At 40.8% G+C, this 23,633-nt stretch overlaps 1 protein-coding gene across 2 annotated transcripts; it reads right to left on the minus strand.

Annotated features, from left to right (window-relative positions):
• On the minus strand, window positions 1-23,154 carry Cd55 (CD55 molecule (Cromer blood group)). 2 transcript variants are annotated; one of them, XM_038349557.1, is made up of 10 exons: window positions 23,037-23,154; window positions 22,255-22,440; window positions 20,102-20,293; window positions 18,205-18,304; window positions 16,194-16,279; window positions 12,592-12,780; window positions 9,502-9,594; window positions 7,801-7,881; window positions 7,050-7,070; window positions 1-838 (listed from the first exon to the last, which is right to left on the minus strand). In XM_038349557.1, the coding sequence occupies exons 1-10, from the start codon at window positions 23,128-23,130 to the stop codon at window positions 777-779; spliced, it is 1,104 nt and encodes a 367-aa protein (XP_038205485.1). In that variant the 5' UTR covers window positions 23,131-23,154; the 3' UTR covers window positions 1-776. The 2 variants fall into 2 exon arrangements, with proteins under 2 accessions (XP_038205485.1, XP_038205484.1); XM_038349556.1 differs by having other exon boundaries at window positions 9,400-9,594.
• Window positions 23,155-23,633: the final 479 nt, after the last annotated feature.

Below are 23,633 nucleotides of genomic sequence, written 5' to 3' on the forward strand. Positions count from 1 at the left end.
TCTATCGATGATGTTGAAACAGAATCTTAGGTATCCCAGACTGGCCTGAAACTCACTAGGTAAACAAGAATGACCTTGAATTTCTGATCCTCTGGCCTTCTCTTCCCCTGTACTGGGATTATAGATGTGCCCTGAGGAAGGAACTCAGGCAATTATGCATGGTAGGCAAGCTCTCTACCAAGTGAGCTACATTCCCCATCTCACTGCTACTTCATTAGGATGCTCTTCCTTAATAACATCGTGTCAACTCATATTCATGGAAAGTCCAAATGAAAACACCTTCAGGTAAAGGGTTAAACGAAGATGTTCCACCTCTGTGGCAATTTTGCTTAGAAGAAAGAAGATTTAGTTTAGGGTCTTTATTCTACTTTTGCAATCTCATTAGTATGTCTAGCTTTCTGTTTTCATTGTAAGCCAGAATAATATGATAGATCAAGCAAAAGAAGTGATTTCCCTTTCTCCAAACTCCCATTCTAAGCATGAAAAAAACTCCACATTTTTCCATACTTTTAGAAAAGTAACCATTCAGTGTTATGAATTTTCTAGTTTTGAAATAAATTCGAGATACTTATGTGTATCAAGAATACCAGCCCAAGCAAACTCCTTTCTTCTTGGTTTGTTAACGTACCTAAAACAGCTTAAAGACAGTGATAGCATGCCAAACAAAGAACACTATTCAATTTATTATATCCATTCGTCCTGGACATTCTAACAAACTAGAAGTACTCTCTGTGGTTGTATGTGTTTTCTTCTTGACTCTTCTTTGGCTTAGCCAACTAGCCAATGAGTAACAGCATCATCGCATGCAAAACTGTCAAGGTTATTAAACAAGTACGCCCTGAAAGTTAAAGGAAAAAATTAAAATCAAAATGATTTTAAGTACTGATGATAAACATTAATTTTGGGGGTTGCTATGTGATAAAACACTAAAAGAACGGGCTATTAAGAACTCAAAAACAAAGGTTAACGTCATGAAGTCAAAGGGAATAGAGAGCCTTCTGTTTGCTTCAGTATGCCTCAGCAATTATGGAAACAAAGTACAACCACTCGTGCTCTTTTAGCAGCCAAGCTAGAGACAACGAAGGCACTCTGAGATTAAAGAGTCAATGAAAGTCCCCTGAACACTACATGTGAGGAAGAGGAAAATTTCAAGAGGTTAAGACACCCAAGAACATTTACATTAAGCTATTTTCAAATAAAACATAATCTACAATCTATAAGTGGTCATGTATCTTAACCATGGATGTTTCTGGAACACTGGAAAGTCTCAAAGTCACCAAGCAAATAGAAAAAACACAAGATAAGCCAACCCATTTATGGTGGAAACTGCCATAACAAAACCATTTTTACTAAGCCCCAAGTATCATCATTCCCCCTCCCAGATATTTCTGGCATTGTGATAATCTAAAAGTTGTGATAAGTGAGTGCAAACAAGATGAAATGACAAGTCGGGAACTGATGCGAGGTAGGGGGTGGGAAGGCAGAGGAGGGGCTTGAACCCACATGGAAACCTACTACTGTGGAGGCTTCTAAAATATATACATATACAAAATGAGTTCAGATGGGATCACCGTTAACTATTTCCAGGATAAATATTTAATTTACCCTATAACTACTGGGGGCATAGCAGGCTATCAAACAAAAAGCCCAGTTCTGGGTGTGGATAAGCTGCTGCCACTCTACAGACGGATAATTTATAATCAGATTACTCGACAACAATAAAAACAGAAAGCCGGGACAAATCCAGGCAGTACAAGGGGCAGATGGAGTGACTCTTGTCGGAGACTTTAGCCGAGGCGTCTGCACCAGCAGCTTTATTTTTCACGTGACTGCATCCATTTTTGCTAAGCTCTGAATCACATTCTCAAATGCTCTGTGAAAGTTATGTCTTAATGCATTTGCTACTGTAGATTATAGAATATTTAACTGGTATTAAATGCCTTTCTCAGCTTTTCCCGCAATATCCCAAGACCTAATAATCAGATAATTTTAACAAAAGATGGACTCCTTTAGTGCTTTAAACATTCATATACTTTATGTACATTGTTTTGGAAGAATAAAAAATACTGCTCCTTTAAAAGCAGCCATCATTTGGCATCTGCTAGCATGTGGGAGACTGGATCAAGGAAGCCCCAATGATTCTAAAGTCTGCAGATGCCTAAGCTCATCCTATGAACTTGTATAATAGTAATTATAAATTAGAATCTGTAAACCTTTAATAAAAGTATGCACACAGGCAGGAGATGAAGCAGTTAAGACCACTAGTTTCCTTTCCAAAGAACCTGGGTTTAATACCCAGCAAAGATAGTTCACAACCATTTGTAACTCTCGTCCCTGGGAACTTGACGACCTCTTCTGGTCTATGTGGGCACTGATGGCATGAAGTGTACAGACAAACATGCAGGCCAAACACCCATACACGTAAAACAAAACAAAACAAAAAAAGAAAGCGTGCATATTTAAACACTATTCTTGGATTAATGAGAACAGAAAGAGATATAAAGGGTAAAAAGAAATAGTCTGTGCTAACCATTAAAATGGGAGATTTAGTAACAGCATTAAAATAGTAGTTGCTCTAATTAGTTAACTGATTAAAACAAGCAGGAATTAAGTCAGTTTAGAAGCAACTCAAGTATACAAATTATTTGATTTCTGAGGAGTTAAACCTCCAAAATAAAATAGGATGAATTTAAATCACTCCGTTTGACCACAGGATATGAGAGCCAACCATGACATTTATAGTTAGTATGTACATTCAAAGGACATCAGATATTTCAGATAAAACTGGCTTTTCCTCTACTGTTGTCTAACATTTGGATGTTTGCCATATGTTTTCTTTTATTCTCTTTGCAGGTGATAATCCTCAGTCAAACCCATCAGGTAGACTTGGATTTTTAGCATCTTAAAGATGAAAAGGTCAAACGACTCCAAGCCCCAGCCCATAAACAGAACACTTGGGAATCATCCAGGTAGACAGAATTCAGGACTGGTCTGGTTGGCTACACTTCATGCCTACATACTGTGTGGAAATCTGCTTAATCACAGGCAATTTCAAGATGTAATGAGACAGCTTTTCCTGGATTTCTTCATTTCTGTACAATACACAGACATTATCATAAATTAAATTCAGTAGAACAAAATAGGAATACATCACTCATGTATTGGGAAGAGGGACTTTGACCTTACAATCATTTTTCTTTGAAATGTAATTACTATCCTTAAATATACTTGGGACAGGGCAGGGCTGTCCCTTCAGGGTAGTAATTATAGGGGAAAAAGACAGCATTCCAAAAAAGGAATAGGGCTAAGGCAGTTACCTACTAACACAATATTCAAATCTAGCTGGAAAAAAAAAGAACTAAGAATAAAGTTTTTAAATCATCAAAATTTCTGCTCACCCTAAATTTTCATAGTACCAAAAAAATGACTAGCATTGGGATATAAATTATAACATCAGCAGCAACAAATCCTTGAGAGGGGAACTCTGGTAACACAGAAGTGCAAGAAGTGACCTACCCTGGAATTTCAGGATGATAACACACAGCAGTAAGAAGGCCAGGTCAGAAATAAACAGAAGAAATGAATTGCATTTTGCATGTGGTTTCCTCATGCCAGAGACCCAGTAATAAATACTGCACGTCACTCACTTGTCTTCTTGGAAGGAGAAACAAGTAAATTACTTGACCCATCTCAGTGCTTCAGTAGTAGGGCCTGATGTCACTGGGAGCAATGGGCAGTGTGTCCACATAACCTTGCTCCAATTTATGTGCTTTGCTTAGCAGTCAGTGGAAGGTGCTGACAAAAGATGCAAATTTAGATCTAGAAGGTACCTGGGAATTCACTCACATTTGGTAGGTAAATAATTTGAATCTCAAGGAAAAGCTATGTATGTTTTATAAAGAGGCCGTTTGTAGAGTCCATAACCGACACATGGCGTTCCCCCGCGGGGAAGATGCTTGGGGGACTACAGAGCAAACAGCATTGACTTTACCTACAGCGAACCCTGGTCAGGGCTCTGCCACTGCACACACAATCCCATCTAGGCGCGGGGTTTCCCTTACTAAAAGAGCCCTTTGGAGGGAATTTGGTAAGCACCCACTACTTTCATAGCCTGGTTTGCTGCTGTTTGCTGTGCTCTGGTCTGGGTATGGAAGGCAGGGTCTTGCACACGATGGGCAAATGCTCTACTTGCTGTCTCCTCGCATCAGCCTTTCCTCCCTTTCCTTTCTGTCCTGCTCTCTCTCTCTAGACTCCACTCGTTTGATTTGTACTCCAAAGGGAACTGCAGATGACAAGAGAATAGCAAGCAAAGCTGACACGTCTAATAACTCAAACACGGATGTTGCACAACTTAAGAATCAGTGATTCCCACAACAGGGGGACATTCACAGCAGCTTACCTACTGTTTCTTTAACTGAACCCCCAGCCCCACACTAGTAGTTCAGAAAGACAATTTAATTCGGATTGCTCAAAAGTTATGAGTTTACCTTCCTCTCACAAGTTCTTATTAATCTTATCACTTCAATGTCTAACTTAGAATTTGAAGGAAAAATGAAGATAGAAAATATAAACATGAACCTGTCAGGGTGGCAGGAATGAAAAGCTATTTCAAAAGCATGAATCAACACGTGTATTCTCAAATAAGTTTTGTTTATTATTGTTGCGCATTGCTACAACAGAAACCTTACTTTTAACCCAAAGTTCAGGCCACATTTTGATGGTTCATAACATTTGGATGAAAATATTAGATATGCTGGAGAGACAGCTCAGCAGTTGAGAGCAAGCACTCCTCTTGTAGAGGAGCTAAGCTCAGTCCCCAACACCCACAAGTGGCTCACTACATCTCCAGTGGATCCAACACTTCTGCATTCATGTGCGCAAACCCACACACACATAATAATAATAAATGCATGACTTTTAAAATATTTGGGATTATTCAAAAGCCTTTATATCAGGTGAGGTTCTGGTTAATATACAGATTATCATTTCCTGGCTAAAAATCAAGTCAGATATGTTTCTGCCAACTGGTGTTCCTTAAATGGTGCTTGTCACATCGTGTGGCTTGACCCATCTTTTCACAATGTCTCACTTGTGAATCTAGCAGCATGAGATGTGGTTCATCATGAACAACTGAGACTTCAGAGGTTAGATTTGGAAAAGGGATTTTTATATATGTACAAAGTACATGAAAATTATTTTTATAGATGCAAAAAGTACAGGCATATAGACAGAATAAACTGATTTACAGTGTGTGGGTGGAATTAGTATTTCATGTGTGGTAATAAATCAGGGTAAAAATGCCTGAACAGATTCTTAGCAGAGGAAGACAAGACAGAGATGGGGCAGGGACTGACCCTGGCAGAGCCAGTGTCCAGACATTTAAAATCCACACCAGTGGCATTTCTAAGGCAAATTAAGGAGATCTAATGATTTCTACATTCACTTAGAGGATTAAACTTCCCAGGGACACTGGCTTCTCTGTACACCCAATAAAAATTAAGTGAAAAACACTTCCAATTGTCTATAAAGAAAAAGAATAAAGGAATAACCATCCTCTCTGCAATGTGGGAGGTAATGACTTGATTGAAGGGTAAATCTACAAAGTAACACTTTTGGGAGCTGTCTGACTGCAGGAATGAGTTGTCAAAACACAGGTATCCCAACATACCCTAAAGAAAGTCTCCTGAAAAGAAGAGCACACACTTGAAGAATTCCAGTGTGAACAAGAGAAGAGGGGTGCCATTTATCAGTAGAGCTTTTGCCTGACATGTGCAAGGCCTGAATTGCACTATAAAAACTACATTTATTTAAAAAATATGAAATAATAAGTATTTCAAATCTTCACAAAGACCACGGAATAAGTAACAGAAACTCAGGCGTTGAACTCACCACTTCTACAAAGCATTAAATCAGAAGATTTTTTGTTAGCTTAGAGTTATTTATTTCTATATAAAATATGAAATGAACACAAGCAATCCCACCTGCTGAGCTATTTCTAATGAACACTGAGCCTAAACACAGACCAAGTGTGGCAAACACTGGTAAAAGTAACAATAGAAACTAAGTCTCCACTTTCAGGTTCATGTCCCTTAGCTGACACATTCATGTATGAAATAGGGACATCACTGGTAAGCACATGATTTTAAAATGAACAGCTTTTCATAAGAGGCATTTTCAGTTGCACATTACTTCAGGATGCTACTCTGCTATATTGCCACTTAACAATTTCTCTTACCATTTTGTTCAGGGTTTGTTGACCTTGTTAATGAATAGCAGTAAACAATACCGTACAAAGAAAAAACCTAGGCAAATGCTAGGGAACAATTCAACACAGATGCTTTTACCCTCATCGACTATATCAGCATTAAGAACATATATTTGGTTTGGTTTGGTTTTGTTGTTTTTCTAGACAGGGTTTCTCTGTGTAGCCCTGGCTCTCCTGGAACTAGCTCTTGTAGGCCAGGCTGGCCTTGAACTCAGGGATCCGCCTGCCTCTGCCTCCTGAGTGCTGAGTTTAAGGGCCTGTGCCACCACCCAGGACAGAATATATTTTAAGAGAACTTTGCTGAAAACGATTATCAGAAATGGAGGGAGCTGTCATCAAGATTGAGCCCTGTCACATCTGGACTATAACAGAGATCTAAGACTGGAGTTTAGATCAAGAGTTTAAAACAAGAGCCGGTTAATTCTAATTGGATAGAAACTGTATTGACAGCTGCTTTTATGCTTTTTCTGTCCCTAAGACAACATTCTGACACATTGGGCAGTCAGGGCTACCCGACTGACTGGCCAAATGATCTGAAGCTGTCCTACGGCTTCCTTAGAACAAGAACACTGTTGGGAATATGACGGAGCACACCGGGTGCCTAACGGTGTCCACAAAACCCGCTGGTAAAATGCATTTGCCCATCTTCCCTTCGGTGCCCATAAACACCGCATCTTTATAGTTTTCCTCAGACAGTTAAAAGATAAAATTCTCTTCCACAGATACTGATTAGGCCTCCCACAGTGATGGCAATTTCTTTTAACGCCCTGTGAGTCAAACTTACCATATATAAGATGGTCACCACCTAAAAAATAAAAGGGGAGAGGAATACAGTTATAAAACTAAACATTTTAACTTTTCATTTATTTGCTGACAACTTAATACATGTATCAGTCAGCTATATATACTTTCATAAGCTAAAAAACAATCTCATTATATATATAATAAACACAATTATACATTGTTTACTTCAGCATGGGCACTAATATTTGAATATATTGGACAGTTGCCAATGTTAATATAAGCCACAACAATTCTAGAACACCAAAACAAATATGTACATTTATTGTTACGTGACTTGATGCCAAGAAACAAGTTTGAAAAGCTTGAATAGAAAATAAATGGCAATATAATCTATGATCAAAAACTACCAAACCAAGAATGGAGGCACAGGCCTGTAATGCCAGCATTTGGGAAGCAGAGAGTGGGTATCAAGAGTTCAAGATCATCCTGGGCTACATGATAAGACTGTCTCAAAAAACAAGATAAAAACCCATAACAAAAACTGTCAAGACACTCAAGTCCCTTTCCACAGATTCTAACAAAACTCAAAACTACCATATCAACATCCTTATTATATTGTGTAGTGACATCTACCGTATCAACATCTTTATTATATTGTGTAGTGACATCAAAGCATGACTAGGGAACACTGTGACCATAATCAGTTGGAGACTATGGAACCCTGCAGTCTTAAATTCCCACCACCAAAACATTAGACCTGCTCACAGGAAATGTGAACAAAATCAGCTCACCTGAGGTAGACCTTTCTTTCTCTTTAGTTGTTCTTGTTGGATGATGTGTGGTTGTCTTGATAGCAGGTACATGCTGTGTTGCTGCAATACGAGCAGAAGTGAATCTTTGTGTAACAATCTGGTGACCCTTGGTGTGAAATGGGGGCTTTCGTGTTGCTGGAGGATTCTGTGTAAATGAAGATTTTGCTGTGGCAAATCTCTGGGTTGTTTGTGCAGTCTGTACAGCAGAAGAGTTAGCTGTGGTAGGATTCTGAGCTATTGGTGGGCTCTTCACAGATACAGAATTTGATATGTGGGATATTTGAGCTGTTGCTGTTTTTGTGGTTGAATTTTTTGCTGTGATGGATTTCTGTGGAGTTTGTGAGATGTCTGTAGCTGGGACAACTGTTGTATTAGTTTTCTGAGTTGTTGGTGGGATTTCTGTAGCTGGGACATTTGCTATGTTGGGTTTCTGAGGTGTCAGTGGGTATTCTGTAACTGGGACATTTACTGTATTGGGTTTTTGTGGGGTTGAAGAGATTTCTGTTGCTAGAACATTTGCTGTGTTGGGTTTCTGAGGTATTGGTGGGTCTTCTGTTACTAGAACATTTGCTGTATTGGGTTTCTGAGGTGTCAGTGGGTCTTCTGTAGCTAGAACACTTGCTGTGTTGGGTTTCTGAGGTGTCAGTGGGTCTTCTGTTACTAGAACATTTGCTGTGTTGGGTTTCTGAGGTATCGGTGGGTCTTCTGTTACTAGAACATTTGCTGTGTTGGGTTTCTGAGGTATCGGTGGGTCTTCTGTAGCTAGAACATTTGCTGTGTTGGGTTTCTGAGGTGTCAGTGGGTCTTCTGTAGCTAGAACACTTGCTGTGTTGGGTTTCTGAGGTGTCAGTGGGTCTTCTGTAGCTAGAACACTTGCTGTGTTGGGTTTCTGAGGTGTTGGTGGGATTTCTGTAGATGGGATATTTGCTTTGGTAGGTTTTTGAGGTTTGGGTGGAACTCTTGTACCTGGAACATTAACTGTGGTGGGTTTCTGAGTTGTTGGTGGACCTCTTGTACCTGGAACATTAACTGTGGTTGGTTTCTGAGATGTTGGTGGACCTCTTGTACCTGGAACATTAACTGTGGTTGGTTTCTGAGATGCTTGTGGACCTCTTGTACCTGGAACATTAACTGTGGTTGGTTTCTGAGATGTTGGTGGACCTCTTGTACCTGGAACATTAACTGTGGTTTGTTTCTGAGATGTTGGTGGACCTCTTGTACCTGGAACATTAACTGTGGTTTGTTTCTGAGATGTTGGTGGACCTCTTGTACCTGGAACATTAACTGTGGTTTGTTTCTGAGATGTTGGTGGACCTCTTGTACCTGGAACATTAACTGTGGTTTGTTTCTGAGATGTTGGTAGACCTCTTGTACCTGGAACATTAACTGTGGTTGGTTTCTGAGATGTTGGTGGACCTCTTGTACCTGGAACATTAACTGTGGTTGGTTTCTGAGATGATGGTAGACCTCTTGTACCTGGAACATTAACTGTGGTTTGTTTCTGAGATGTTGGTGGACCTCTTGTGCCTGGAATATTAACTGTGGTTTGTTTCTGAGGTGTTTGTGGACCTCTTGTACCTGGAACATTAACTGTGGTTGGTTTCTGAGATGTTTGTGGACCTCTTGTGCCTGGAACATTAACTGTGGTTGGTTTCTGAGATGATGGTGGACCTCTTGTACCTGTGGTTGTTTTCGGAGACGTTAATGGAACTCTTGTAGTTGGAACATTAACTGTTGTTGACTTCGGAGTTGTTGATGGGATCTTGGATTTCTCTGTAAGAAAACAATGCTAAGTTAAAAAGTAGCTAAATCTTGTTGACCAAGTAAAGCTTTCCTAGTCATGCCTGGCTCAATGACTATTCTCTTTCTCCAACCACAAACCCCTAGACAAGACTTTTAGGAAACCAGTCCTTATTATGTCCCTCACAATGTTGTGTTACTTTTATTAGTGCATATAACTGTATGTAGCAATGAGTTTCATAACAATAATCCGACAAATATGACCTGTGTTCTGATAATACTCCCTACCCCCTCAACCTCCCATTGGTCCTGTGCATTCCCACACACAGCCTCACTTTACATGAGACAACTGAAACTAGTATACTAGGTAAAATAAGTCAGACTCTGAAAGATGAATATTTCAAGATTTCTCTCAATTAGTGAGTCCTAGATTTTAAAAAAACTGCCTAAAAGTCTTATATGTAAGAAATGAAAGTAGAAGGTACATCAGTTTTGCTTGGATTAATTATACCAATATATGACTAAAGAGATTTTTCACCAATACAATATTGCAGGTTTTAAGCTTTTCTTCTGTGTTAAGAAAAACCACAGAGTTGGAATAACATTTTACCATGTGAGAGATAACACATTTCCCCATTTTCCCCTCAAAGTTATCTTCCTCCTCTACTTACATCAAGACCAAAGAATGCTTCTATATAAAAGGGATGCTATCAGCTACTCTGTCCACTGTCTTCAGAATGTGTTAGTGAATGCATAGACTTATTCCTCGCTGCTTGCCTTTGGGGAGCTTTCACCCAGCCCCTTCCAGTAAGCACTAACTAGGGCTGAACTGGGCAAAATCTTTGACCCCTCTTAGATTTGTCATCCTCAGCTAAACAATGGGGGTACAAATAGGGAAGTCAAATTGGATCAATATACTACATATTCTCCCTAAATCATCAGAATAACCCCTAAAGTGGTATAAATATGTGTCAACTTTAATACACTTACAAAAAAAACGTAAAATAATAAAATTCCAGTGCAGATTGCATGCCATCACCATGGAGATGGTCTAGGCAAGTTACTGTACACAGGCATGCCTGTCCCTGAAGCAACTGATTATATCTGCCACAATGTCCTGCCCACTAGACACAAGGTTCTAAGGTTCAGGTGGTATATGCATTTTTCATTGCTTTTATTTTTTCTTTAAATCTATGTCACACACTGCTCAAAATCCCTGCCACATAGCACAGCTCCTCCCAGGTCATCAGACAGTGATGCTGAGATTGGAGTTAAGTGGCCTTTCTCTCACGGCTATTTTGTTTTAAGACCCTCATACGTATGTACAAATTATTCTTTGTTTCACTAAATTCTTATTTTAAATAAAAAGGATTTATATACTCTCACTGAGTTTACAGTTTCTGGGAAATTCCTAATTAGCATTTTGTTACTGATGCCCAGTCTAATTCCACTGTGGTCAGGAAGAAGGCTATGAATACGGCACCAGGGTCAGTTTCGGTACCTGTGTCCTGGAAAGGACTGATCATCTGTCATTATGGGGTTCAACTCTTCAATGAAATCTGCTTGACCTTAACCACTGTGGCTCACTCTCCTCTGTTTTTAGTGATCTTTTCCTTTTCTCTTCCTTTTTATCATCTAGTTAGAGGAATCGGTATGTGGAATTCTCCAATGATGACTATAGAGTAGTCTGGTTTTTCGTTCTGTCCATTCAATATTTTTGGTAGTAATATTAATCTACTAAACAAGAGACCGGAAGCAGGAGGTCATTCAAAGCAAACGCTCTTTGTGGTAAAGTATCTAAGGGTTCAGCGTTGATTATTCAACAAAACCATGACCCTTCTTTGTATGGGGCCTTCGGTACATTGAAAAGAATTCAGTTTTCTATACCAAAGTTCTGAGTGAGAGCCAGCCAGTATTTGCACTCAGATTCAGGTTCAGCATCAGTTGAGATAGTGTGACCAAGATAGCAAAGCACAGGTCTTAAGTCAACAGGCCGATGTCACTGGACCTCAGGAACCTGGGCCACAACCTGACTTCCTGCAGCGACCCCATTACTCTGCTAGAGTCTTCCATGTATGCTTAGTCTTCCTGGGCTTGGTAGGAGAGGCAGCTTGGCTCCTGGTCTCAGCTGTTAGGAGTAGGGCAACACCCAGGTGAGTGACTGAGGCTCTACTCTAGGTGGTCTTTTACCCCAAATCTCCACAAGAGACAACAAAAAGAACATGGAAAATGGATCAAGGCCCAACTGAGGAACCTGCGGCCCAGGGCATCTGGTAAATATTAATGAGTTACAAGTCTGTCTCAAAGAGTACAGGATGTTGAATTTTGATAATCATTTGGAGGAAAGAGACATTTCTACCTTTTTTCCAAGACAGGGTTTCTCTGTAAAACCCTGGCTGTCCTGGAACTCACTCTATAGACCAGGCTGGCCTCAAACTCAGAGAACATCATGCCTCTGCCTCCCAGGTGCTGGGATTAAAAGTGTGCGCCACCACCCCCCGCCTTACTTTGCTATTCTTTACCAGAAATCTTCTTAGTTGATTGGTTGGTGTAGGAGGTCCTTCTGACTATATGTTGCTTTCACTGGTTGAATAAAGAAATTGCCTTGGTCTTTTGATAGAGCAGATTTATATAGGTGGAGTAGATAGAACAGAATGCTGGGAAGAAGGGCAGTGTGGCAGACACCATGAATTTCCTGCCTGAGACGGACGTAGGTTAGACTTTCTGGTAAGCCACAATCACGTGGTGATACACAGATTTAATAGAAATGGGTTAATCAAGATGTGAGAGTTAGCCAAGAAGAAGCTAGAGCTAATGGGCCAGGCAGTAATTTAATTAATACAATTTCTGTGTGATTATTTCGGGTATAAGCTAGCCGGGCAGCCAGAACAAGGATCCCCACTCATACAACAATTGGTGAGTTAATTCACACATGATTTTACTTGTTTTAAAAACCATCCAAACAGCAAGTATGCATAAATATACACTAAGTGAGAAAGTGTGTATACGAAGACGAATATAACACGTTACCTATGCACTGGGGTGCTGGGCCACTCCATTCTCCTTGATCACCGTTCATAGTACAATAAATGGAACTGTTTCCAACCAGGACGAAGCCTTTGGCACATGTATAGGTGACAGAGTGTCTATATAAGTAATTTTCACTTTCTCCTCGCATTTCTCCATTCTTAATTGGTGGTGGATCTGGACAATGAATTTCTTTAAAAAAATAGAAATATCTTTTTAAATAAAAAACTGTTTTTATAAATGAGACTAAAACATGCTAAAATTTTTGAAAGATTAAAATCAACTTTTTTTTTTTTTTTAACTCAGCTTTACCACAGAAGGGATGCTGACACATGCCTGTTAGAATTGTTCTCAACCTGTGGGTGGCGGCACAAAGTCTACATTCTTACATCTAGGGTAAGGGATTTTTAGGGAAGACTGATTAACTGAGACCATACACAGGGCAGAAATTATAACCATTTGAATTAAAAATAATAAATAAAGTTCAAGCTATGCTGTAATGGTTTTACTGTAAGAAGGATCTCTTTCTGGTAGTTATCCTAATAGCAAGACCAATGGGGTTCACGTTCTTTAGCACCTTTAATTTAATTGAGAAAACAATATTCTTCCATGTGCACATCAAATTAAACTGCCTTAAATATACTTAAGCAGGCATAGGATACTAGCAATTTCATGATATTGTTTTAAACTAAGCAAGAACCACCCACTGGACCAGTCCAAGCATGGAAGGAGAAACTAACACATAGCACTGTCCTATGAGACCAGCTTGGGCTACAGTTAGATCCTGACCCAGCAAAGTAAATAAGGAAAAACCTAAGTGCCAAAAAGCAGGCAGACAGTGTTAGCCTTCAACGCCACTAGGAGCTTAGATCTCTAAGTGCTCAGACATTCTGATAAGCTTGAAGAAGGAAAAGACATGGAACATCTGTGTTTCAGAAGCATCACCATGGGCAGACTATGAATGAGGTAGTAATGAGGTACAAGGAAGCCCATTCTCTAAACCCTGGAATTCTGCCTACTGAGGGTCCTACACAGACCCCACATTTAAAAGGTGTCCACTGCCCTACTGTGGCTTTATTGTACTAACTGAAGTTTCTATTAGGACTAGTGAATGTGTCCAGTGACTGCCCGTCCCACCACCCATTCCTCCAGTAAGGACATACTCAAACACCAAGAATCCCTGTGCCAGTTCCTCCTCCTGGGTTTGTTCTGCTAGCTCACATTATTGAGGGCAGTCTTTGTTGGTAGTGTACTCATTTCTAATGCAAAGGACAATGAAGTCAGCATTAAGTTCATGGTAGACGTGGCTCGAATGTAAAGGATTTGCTGCATTCTTATGTGTGCCAGAGGATCCTCAAAGTTGTGTAGGAAAGGGAACAGTAGCTTTGGGGCCATGGGTCATTCTTAATATTCAAACCTTGGTCTTAATAATGTTAGGAGTAGTCCTCAGTACAAGAGTCCAGATGGAGAGATGTAATGGTATTAGAAGAAACACAGAGGGAGTAAGACATAGTAAGTACATCCACAATATGTGGAAGTAGTAAAGAAAAATAACTTAAAGAAGCTAAAACAAAGAGAACAGTCTGGGAAGACAGTTATAGTAGAGAAGCATTGATCAAAGGTAAGCAGGTACCATCAGTCAACTGAAATTAATCCAAAAGATTAATTAACAGTGAGATAGGAAAAAGCAGATCCTCCGAGAGTGAGGCCTCATCCAATCAAGTCTGCACCCTACCCACGCCATGTTGGCATTTAACAAAAGATGATCCTTGAATGTGCCCATTATTGCTCAAGTCATTTTCCTCTGACCAGAGTCACACTGCAGACCGGGCACCCTCAGCCATCTAAGTACCAAGGCTGCACACTTGAACTGTCACCAGCTAACAATTCTCCAATCAACTGGGAAGAGCTACACTTCAGAGGACTCCGTCCTCTCTAAGAGGCTGGCCATACTCCAGCAAGTATACGGGCAACACAAATTGGACTGGGTGTTGTTTTTTGTTTTTTTGAGGGGGAGGGCTGCAAGGGTGGGAGGTTAGATCTGGGAGGAATGTGAAGTGAATGTTATCGGGGTGCATTGTATGAAATTCTCAAATAATTAATAAAAATACTATGTTTGGGGAAAAAGAAAAATTTACTTTCCACTTTTTCTTTTGGCGATGTCAAAACAAACTTTAAAAAAAGTAATTTAATGTGGAAATCAAAAATAGATTCTCACACTTGGGATTACAGGAATAGGCAGTAACACTGGATGGCCCAGGTACAAGGGATTTTCCGGGGGAATGTGGCTATCAGTAGCTGCTGATGGGGAGGTGGCTGAGAGTCAAGAAAACAAGGGTGTTCACCAGAAAGAGCAGAAAGAAAAAAACAGGCTGTTGCTTAGGTGCAGCACAAACAGGAAGTGGGCTTTCTGCAAACACTTCTGTACTAGGGTACATTCCTGATGGGCACTTTTCTGTGGCCCTATGGCAGCATCTACTAACAAAAATACTGGATTCAGCCTGGGAAACCGCCTACCCAGGCTTCAGGCCAGGTTGTCTGGGCCAACAAACTGTGTTCCAGCTCCTCCTCGGCCTCATCTTTTAGTGTCGTGACAAGGCCTTTTATTATGAGTGGGATGTAATGATGGTAGCGAGTGGAAATGACATGGTGCGTTAGCAGGGTGGGCCCACGATGGGTGTGACGGGAGTGGGCTCCTTCACAGCAGGCTTGCTATGAGCTGTTTCACGGCAACTGATTCCAACAGAGTGTCAGTCCACAAAGGACTGTCTGTTCAACTTTCCTCCTCCTAGTAACACACACACACACACACACACACACACACACACACACACACACACACCACAGGGCTTAGCATTAATTTCAAAACCATTTTTAGAAGCCATTTGAAGAATGTGTAAGTTAAGTATCAAAGGAATGAAGTCTACATTTAAAAATGTCTGGGGCTTGGTGGCACGTAGTGGCCTCAGCATACCTGAGGACCAGAAACCTAGGCCTTAAACAAATAAACAAACTGCATGCATTTCCCTTCTCTCAGTTTTTAAAGAGAGCCATGTCTCTAATGGACCTACAGGTGACTGGATTCCTCTAATGATAAAAGCGTCCTACTTTAAAACCTTCTAGGGAATTATCTCAGCTGACAACCAACTCTAAAAAGATTCAGGTAGGCAACACTGGGTCTTACAGGAGGAACATTTGTGGTAAAAGACCTATATTAAATGCCTTGAAGTGACACACTTTTGAGAGATGGAACCGTGGGGACTGTGAGGGGCATTTCCTTCCATGAAACTGGGAGATCTCCTGCTTCTCTGATTATTAGAAGGAATGGTTAGACAGCAAATGACCAATATATAAATAATATAAACCTAAGTCAGTTCTTAATTCTTAATGAAATTATCCTGTAGTTAAGGATATTAATGCTAAGAGCTAGCTTTAGGAGGACTCCCATAGCTGATAAATTAAGAAGTCTGTCATTAGTAGAGACACTGAAAAGTTGGGGTACCACAGATACAGGCTGTGAATAATTCTTAAATAAGAAATAATTGATTTCATTAATCCTTTGGCCCCACAATGTGAGGACTCAGGCTTTTAAAAAGGAAACATACCTGTGCACACTGGGAATTGGTCACTCCATTCGACAGTACTTCCCGTAAAGTAACAGAAGGTAGAGTCTACACCAATTAGCTTGTACCTAAAGGAGAAGGGAAGGCTGCTCTATTCAGATACTTAAGTCTGTTTTTTTTTCATCCTCCAGAACATCATTTTAAAAGATTGAGTATACCAGAAGATGGAGACGAAATGACAGCTGATAAACATATCCATTGAAATTTAAAAGAAAACGGTTTAGTTCACGGAAATGATACTGAAACGGCCTGACTTCCAGACACGCAAACTGCTCCGTTAGCTTACTGTAGAGAAAATCCTTAAATGAAGAAAACCTTCTAAAGTCATGCATGATGAAACCCTTTATTCTAAATTCTAAAAGAACAGCTTTATGAATAACAGAGTACATTTATATGTAAAGGGTTTATGGTGTAGCATGGCCAAGAGCTCGCACTACGGTAAACTCCTGACCCAACTGAACCTCTGCTTAATAAAGGTGGTGGCAAAGCGCTATTACCTCTTTCCCTGTCTTAAAGTTGGAAATGCATTTTGCTTCATTTGTTTCTAAGAAGACTTTCTGAGAACTTTACGCATGACTGTAAGGAGTTTTGATCAGCTCCAAAGCCACTTCCTCAAGCTTCCAACCCCTCCTCTAGTCCACTGGGCCCCCTTCTCCCCTAATTCCATGTGCTCCTCAGGACCCACTAAACTCAGTGCTGCCTCCATCTGATATAAAGTGGGGAGGGAGGGCGGCGACCTAGCTTGGAGACACAAAGAAATGAACTGAAGTTTCCCACTGCCTGAGAGACTGATGGCATTAATTAAAGAACTTCCTTGTTCTACATGAAGATCTAAAAAAGCCTTAGTGGCCTTCTATTAGGAGGGCATCTTCACACTCAGCATTTTAAACCCTTGACCTAACAGTGTGTCTGCATACAAAAAAAACTCAGATGCAAATTAATATTTAAGGCAGTTTAAAATTGGTTTGAATTTTAACACCTTAAGGATTGTTATTTTTGTATCGTCAACAAATTTCAATTGTTTCTTCACTAATCATATTTATAATTACATACGTATTGGAATCTAATAATCTAGAGATGTTGGAAGTATAAAACTCTTTTCCTGGCCCACATTACTAATACTAAATTTACAATTAGCTTGTGGCAAGGGTTCTTTAGGAGAGACATTATGTCTTTCCACTTCGTTTCCATAGCTTTCATTCTGACATTTACATGCGCGTGCATCACTATGTGCATTTACATGCATGTGCATCATGATGCATATTTACATGTGTGTGCATCGCTATGCATATTTACATGCGTGTGCACCACTATGCGTATTTACATGCCTGTGCATCACTATGCGTATTTACATGCCTGTGCATCACTATGCGTATTTACATGCGTGTGCATCACTATGAGCATTTACATGTGTGCGCATCACTATGCATATTTACATGTGTGCGCATCACTATGCATATTTACATGTGTGTGCATCACTACGTGTATTTACATGCGTGTGCATCACTATGCATATTTACATGTGTGTGCATCACTACGTGTATTTACATGCGTGTGCATCACTATGCATATTTACATGTGTGCGCATCACTATGCATATTTACATGCGTGTGCATCACTATGCATATTTACATACGTGTGCATCACTACGTGTATTTACATGTGTGCGCATCACTATGCATATTTACATGCGTGTGCATCACTATGCATATTTACATGCGTGTGCATCACTACGTGTATTTACATGCGTGTGCATCACTATGAGCATTTACATGTGTGCGCATCACTATGCATATTTACATGTGTGCGCATCACTATGCATATTTACATGCGTGTGCATCACTATGCACTGTTCATATCACCTCCACTCTGACTATGGGGGATTATTATTTTGATACCAACTAGTGAACACGTCACAAATCTATCAGTGTCTACTGAACTCCTAATTTGTTGTCATTAATTAAACATAAAGCTTTAGTGTGACGAAACTTACCCTGTGTTGCATGAGAAGTATATTTCTGAACCAAATAATATGTCTGTTACTATGTCGATATTACCATTTTGCAATTCTCCAGGATTAGGACATGATCTTTCTAAAAAAAAAAAAGAAAAAAAGAAAAGAAAAGAAAAAAGAACATTTTTTTCTTTCTTTATTCAGTTACTAGACATAAGTAAAACATAAACTCCAACTCTACTAAATATGTTAATGGATTAAGATGGTAATAATAATCATATATATGTGTGCACACACACAATGCTAACAGTGAGTGAGGAAGACATTGTCTTAAGGGAGTAGCAATGAGGAAAAGTACAGGTCTACATGGAACGTGACAGCAGGAGGACAGGAGACCCGGGATCAGGAACCAGCAGGAAGGTGAGAGAGAGTGAGAGCCGAATGAGACAAAGTAAAAGACCCAATGTATGAAAATACTGCAGTGAAACACATGAGTTCCATTCCAACTTAAGAAACAAAATTGAAATGGGGGAGGAAGTAGACAGAAGGCTGGCTGGGATGGTAATGTTCTTTCCATGTAAGGGCGAGCACCTGACTTTGATCCCTGGGACACACATAAAAAGCTGGCCATGGTATCAAGCACTTGGCAGGCAGAGACAGGCAGAGCCCTGGGGTTCACTGTCCAGCCAGTCAGGCCTCCTTGGGAAGCCCCAGGCCAATGACAGATCCTGTCTAGATATAAGGTGAACAGAAGAATGACACCCAAGGTGGTCCTTTGGTATACAAGTATGTATACACACACACACACACACACACGAGAGAGAGAGAGAGAGAGAGAGAGAGGAGAGAAGAGAGAGAGAGAGAGAGAGAGAGAGAGAGAGAGAGAGAGAGAGAGAGAGAGAGAGAGAGAAACATGTACACACACAGAAGCAAACACAAAAGAACATTAAGGGCCTGGGGAAATGTAAATGAAGTGTTTGCTTATTGTTTGGGTCACCAGAATCCACATAAACAGCTGGACACAGTGACACACACCTATATTCTCAGTGATAAGAGGGAGACAGAACCCTTTTAAAAGCCAGCGGGGAAGGAGGGAGAGGACAGCATGGTCTATGCGGTGAAGTTCCAGGCCAAAGCACCTAAGGACTGACACCTAGGGCTGTCCTCTGACCACAAACACATATACCATAAACATGTACAGTCATACCTACTTATTAGCACATACATGCATGCATGAAAAACATATATACCCAAACAATAAAGATATTTTTATGAAATAATGTGTACCTTGAATTTACATGATTTTTACTTTCTAATTATAACTTAGGACAGTAGGAAAAAATAAATATGAGACACCCCAAATCATTCTCTAAGCCACTGATATTTCTAACCCTAACATTTTAAAATTTTACATTCATTTTTTTTGTTGTCTCAAAAGCAACATACTTAGAGTATATCATCATTTTAGGTAACCTTAAGTAAGCATGAAATCTGTGAGTAAGTATTTCTATTATGTAAACAGTTGTCTAATTAAAAAAAAACACTCAGCTGGGCAGTGGTGGTGCACACCTTTAATCTCAGCATTCTGGAGGCAGAGACAGGTAGATCTCTGAGTTCAAGGCCAGTCTGGTCAACAGAGAAAGTTCCAGGACAGCCAAGGCTACACAGAGAACTCCTGTCTTGAAAAACAAAAACAAAAACAAAAAAAAATCATGATTATTTGAAGAATCATATATATATAATATATGTGTGTTTATTTCCAGCACAAACATACAATATGTATGTGTATATATGTGAATATATGTACCTGTGTATATATGTATGTATATATATATATATGTACACATATGTATACACACATATATTTCCAGCACAAATGGAAGAGATATTTCCACAAACACAGATGATTGGAATTACTTATTCAATTTATACTCACTTGCACAAAATTCAGCAACTGTGGACCATTCTAAATTATCAAGGCAAGTTGATTTGCCTGACAGCGAAGTTACTCTTCGATATCCTGGCCGACACTCATATTCCACAGTGCTACCAATTGGGAAATAATTCAAATCGATATATTCCTTTTTGAGGGATGCAAAAGTCACTCTTGTTGGAGCATTACAGCTTTCTGAAAGGATTAACGAAGTGGCAGAAAAAGTAACAACACAGATTATAAAATAATCGACATCTCATAATATCTGGCAGTTAAACCACCCCAGTTTCATTTAACTATTTACTTATTTTTTGGTATGGATCCTTACCACTTTATATATTCATTTTTAAAATAAATAACACTGTGGTATTTGCAGTATATCAAGTGTATTCACATGCATGCCTTCATTTCCCGGCTACTAAGTATCTAAGTTTTCCCATTAAATGATAATAATAATAATAATAATAATGATAATAATAGGAATAAAAATATCTTGAATTTATTGAATATTCCTAAGTGTTTTACACATATCATTTAATCTTACAGAAGCCCTTGGTAACGAGGGCCAGATGAACCAGATGTACATCAAGTATGCACCAAGTGTAAACAGCTGGAGCTATGAGCTCTCATAAGGCAAGGAGTAGAGTAAGAAACGGTGGCTCAGTAGTTCCAAGGCCCAAGCTTGAAGCCAGGCTTTTGGCATAAGAGATCCTGGTCTTGTGCACATTATTACCTTCTGGCAGAAGATTTCCTTAACTTTGAAACTGAGAAGAGTCCCCACATCCATAATTCATGGGTGACTTGAAGGATTAGGTGAAGCAATACTGAGGGGGAGTTACGAACGCTAAAGCGTGGTAAAGGCTGATGGCTTTCTTGCCTTCAATGGGGCCAGAAAATCCAACTGTAAAGCCTGTTTCACGTATGGGTTCAAGAGTTCATTTTGAATGATTCTGAATTTACCGTAGCTTCTCCCAATTCCGGTCGCTCAAAGGCAGCAACCCAGTCTTTTATCTTTACTTTTCTGCAGTCAGAGAATTATGTTCTGATCCATGATGGGCCACATACATAAATGTGCTTCCTGCAGGTATGTAATGAGCGGACCTATTCCTGTTGCCTAGCAACACTGCAGCCATCCTAATGTATGGGGATAGCAACCAGGGTCCATGAAATTCCTGAGGGTGGAGCACATCTAATCACACAGGGTAGATAATGTTCGGTAGGAAGTGCGTAGGTTGAAAGCCCTGTGTTTATCAGACTATACTTTTATTTTTATTGTTATTTTAGAGTGTAAAAAGATGAAAGGGGGAAGCCAGGTAGGTTATAATTCCAGACACTTGAGAGGCTGAGGCAGGAGGATTTTGAGAGTCCATGAGTTCAGGTCAGCCTGAGCAAAATACAGTCAAACAAACAAACAAATAAAAACAAATATGGTAAAACAAAAACAAACAAAAATCTAATGCTAGTTCATTACTTTTTAAAGAAAATTAGCATAGCCTCGGTGTACAGTGTCTGTAAAGCCTAAGTAGTAGGCAGTAATGCCTTAAGCCCTGAGGGCCACTCCTCTCTCCCTGACTAATGAGCTACAAATGCCAATGCAATTAGCAGAGGAACACGCTACACAGGCTTATAGCGAGAGAACAGGCAACAGGCAACACTACGGACCTGGGTGGGCAGACACCATCCAGTTCTGAATCCCTGTACTGTGTTCAGATACGCCAGAATCACCTACAGACTGTATCTTAAAGCTAACACAGGGCTATAGGTACAACAGATCTTTTTAAAGCAAGATGTTAAAATGTCTCCCAAGAGTTGTTCTCTTTACTTAACAAAATGAAGTTGAAGCAGGCAGATCACCTGGGTGTGTGTCTCAAGGTACTTGACAAATATATTCACATATAATTTACTCCCTGAACAGACCTGTCATTTATTTTCTCTATTAGCCTCTGCAATAGAAAGAAAAACTCTTAATGAAGAAGAGGACCTGCTATAGGAAGTACCGCCTTCAATTAGCTGGAGTGTGAACTACCAACACGCATACTCTGGGGGTTAATAATGCTAGAAAACTATCAATTACCAGTCACTCCAAAGAGGAGTAAAAATAACCTCAACGAGATACACAGTCCCATAACATTTCTAAAAAGAAATGAAGAACTTACTATTACAGAATGTGTCCAGGCTCGACCATTGACCATTTGGAAGACAGAACACTGTGTCTTCTTTGTCTGGAATTTTTTGATAGTCTTTATTACATGAATATACCACAAAACTTTTTTCGGGAAAACTGGTTTTTCCATCCACCTCTGGCGTGGCATTAGGTATTTCTGGAGGTGGGCCGCAGTCACCTAGGAAGATGAGAGCAGGTGTAAAGTAGCCCCCCCCCCCCCCCGCCGGATTTTCTTTCCCCACACCTGGAATAAGGAAAGCAGCAATGACTCTTTATTTCCTCCCCTTGCGCAACCTTCCCAGCAGGAACTTGCAATGCCTAGGCTCTCATCAACACAACACAAAATTAAGTAAAGAGTAAATATTCGCTCCCCCTAAAGAAGAGGTTCAGGATGTCCTCAAAATCCACGCCGATACCGCGGCTAGGCTTAAGTTCAGACACCGGAGTGTGTGTTGCCAGACGCTGCTCGCCGCTGGACTCTCAGGGGCGCAGATGGTCCGCCATCTGCCCTCCACCTTAAGAATTAAAGAACCCGAAGCAGGGCTGGAGATTCGCACTCAGCTCTCTCTTTTGATTTTTTTTTTCCTGGTCTTGGGTCGCGGGATCCAGTTGCAGCCCAGCCAGTCCAGCACTCCACACCCATCCCTCCCGCCGGCCGAGGCACCTGCTCGCTGGGGGGCCCCCGGTTACGGGGAACAATGCCTGATGAGCATGCGCGCGCCTGGCCGGCCGCGGCTCAGTATTGCCGGTGGCACCCAGCTCCGGGCCACTCACCCCGCACGGTCGGGGACAGCAGCAGCAGCAGCGGCAGCAGGGACAGCAGCAGCGGCGAAGGCGGCGGTGGTGAGGACCGAGTCCCTGAGCCCATTGCCCCAGGTAAGAGAGAGAGAGAGTCCGGCTGCGGCTGGACCGTTTTCGCGCCGCGGTTAATTGAGTGTCTGCGGCGAGGCTGGGCGGGGCTCTTGTCACCGTGGGTGGGGCGGCCCTCGTGCAGAGGGCGTTCCCTACGTGGCGTGGGCGGGCTGGGACTTGAGCGTCACCCTGGGGACCCAGCCTTGGGGTGGACCCGCTATGAGTTAAGTCTGGAGAGGGACTATGTGCTCTCTAAAGCAGGGGTAGGCGCGGTGGAATTTCTGGGGGGGTGGGAGCAGAGAAACAGGGCACACCCAGGACCTCTGTAGCTTCTGCTGCAAGACGTCAGATAAAGGGTGGGAACCAGTGACACAAGAATGTCTTCTAGGTCTCTCCATGGTGTCAAAACGGAAAGTAGGAGATGAGCCAAGAAGACAAGACTAGACTAAAAGAGAGCTGGAGGCCAGCCTGGCAGAGCCCTCTCAAAACAACAGAGTTAGGGAACCTGACTGATCGTTT

This window comes from Arvicola amphibius, chromosome 12 (genome assembly GCF_903992535.2).
Source record: "Arvicola amphibius chromosome 12, mArvAmp1.2, whole genome shotgun sequence".
Classification (NCBI taxonomy): domain Eukaryota; kingdom Metazoa; phylum Chordata; class Mammalia; order Rodentia; family Cricetidae; genus Arvicola; species Arvicola amphibius.

Bases quoted from the DNA above. Each gene is read 5' to 3' on its own strand.
- Cd55 (XM_038349556.1), bottom strand. From the start codon at position 23,130: ATGGGCTCAGGGACTCGGTCCTCACCACCGCCGCCTTCGCCGCTGCTG. The intron at 9,595-12,591 runs GTAACGTGTTAT...GTTTTCTTACAG, and splicing joins CCCAGCACCCCAGTGCATAG to AGAAATCCAAGATCCCATCA. The intron at 7,071-7,800 runs GTGAGCTGATTT...TTTATTTTTTAG, and splicing joins GAAAGAAAGGTCTACCTCAG to GTGGTGACCATCTTATATAT.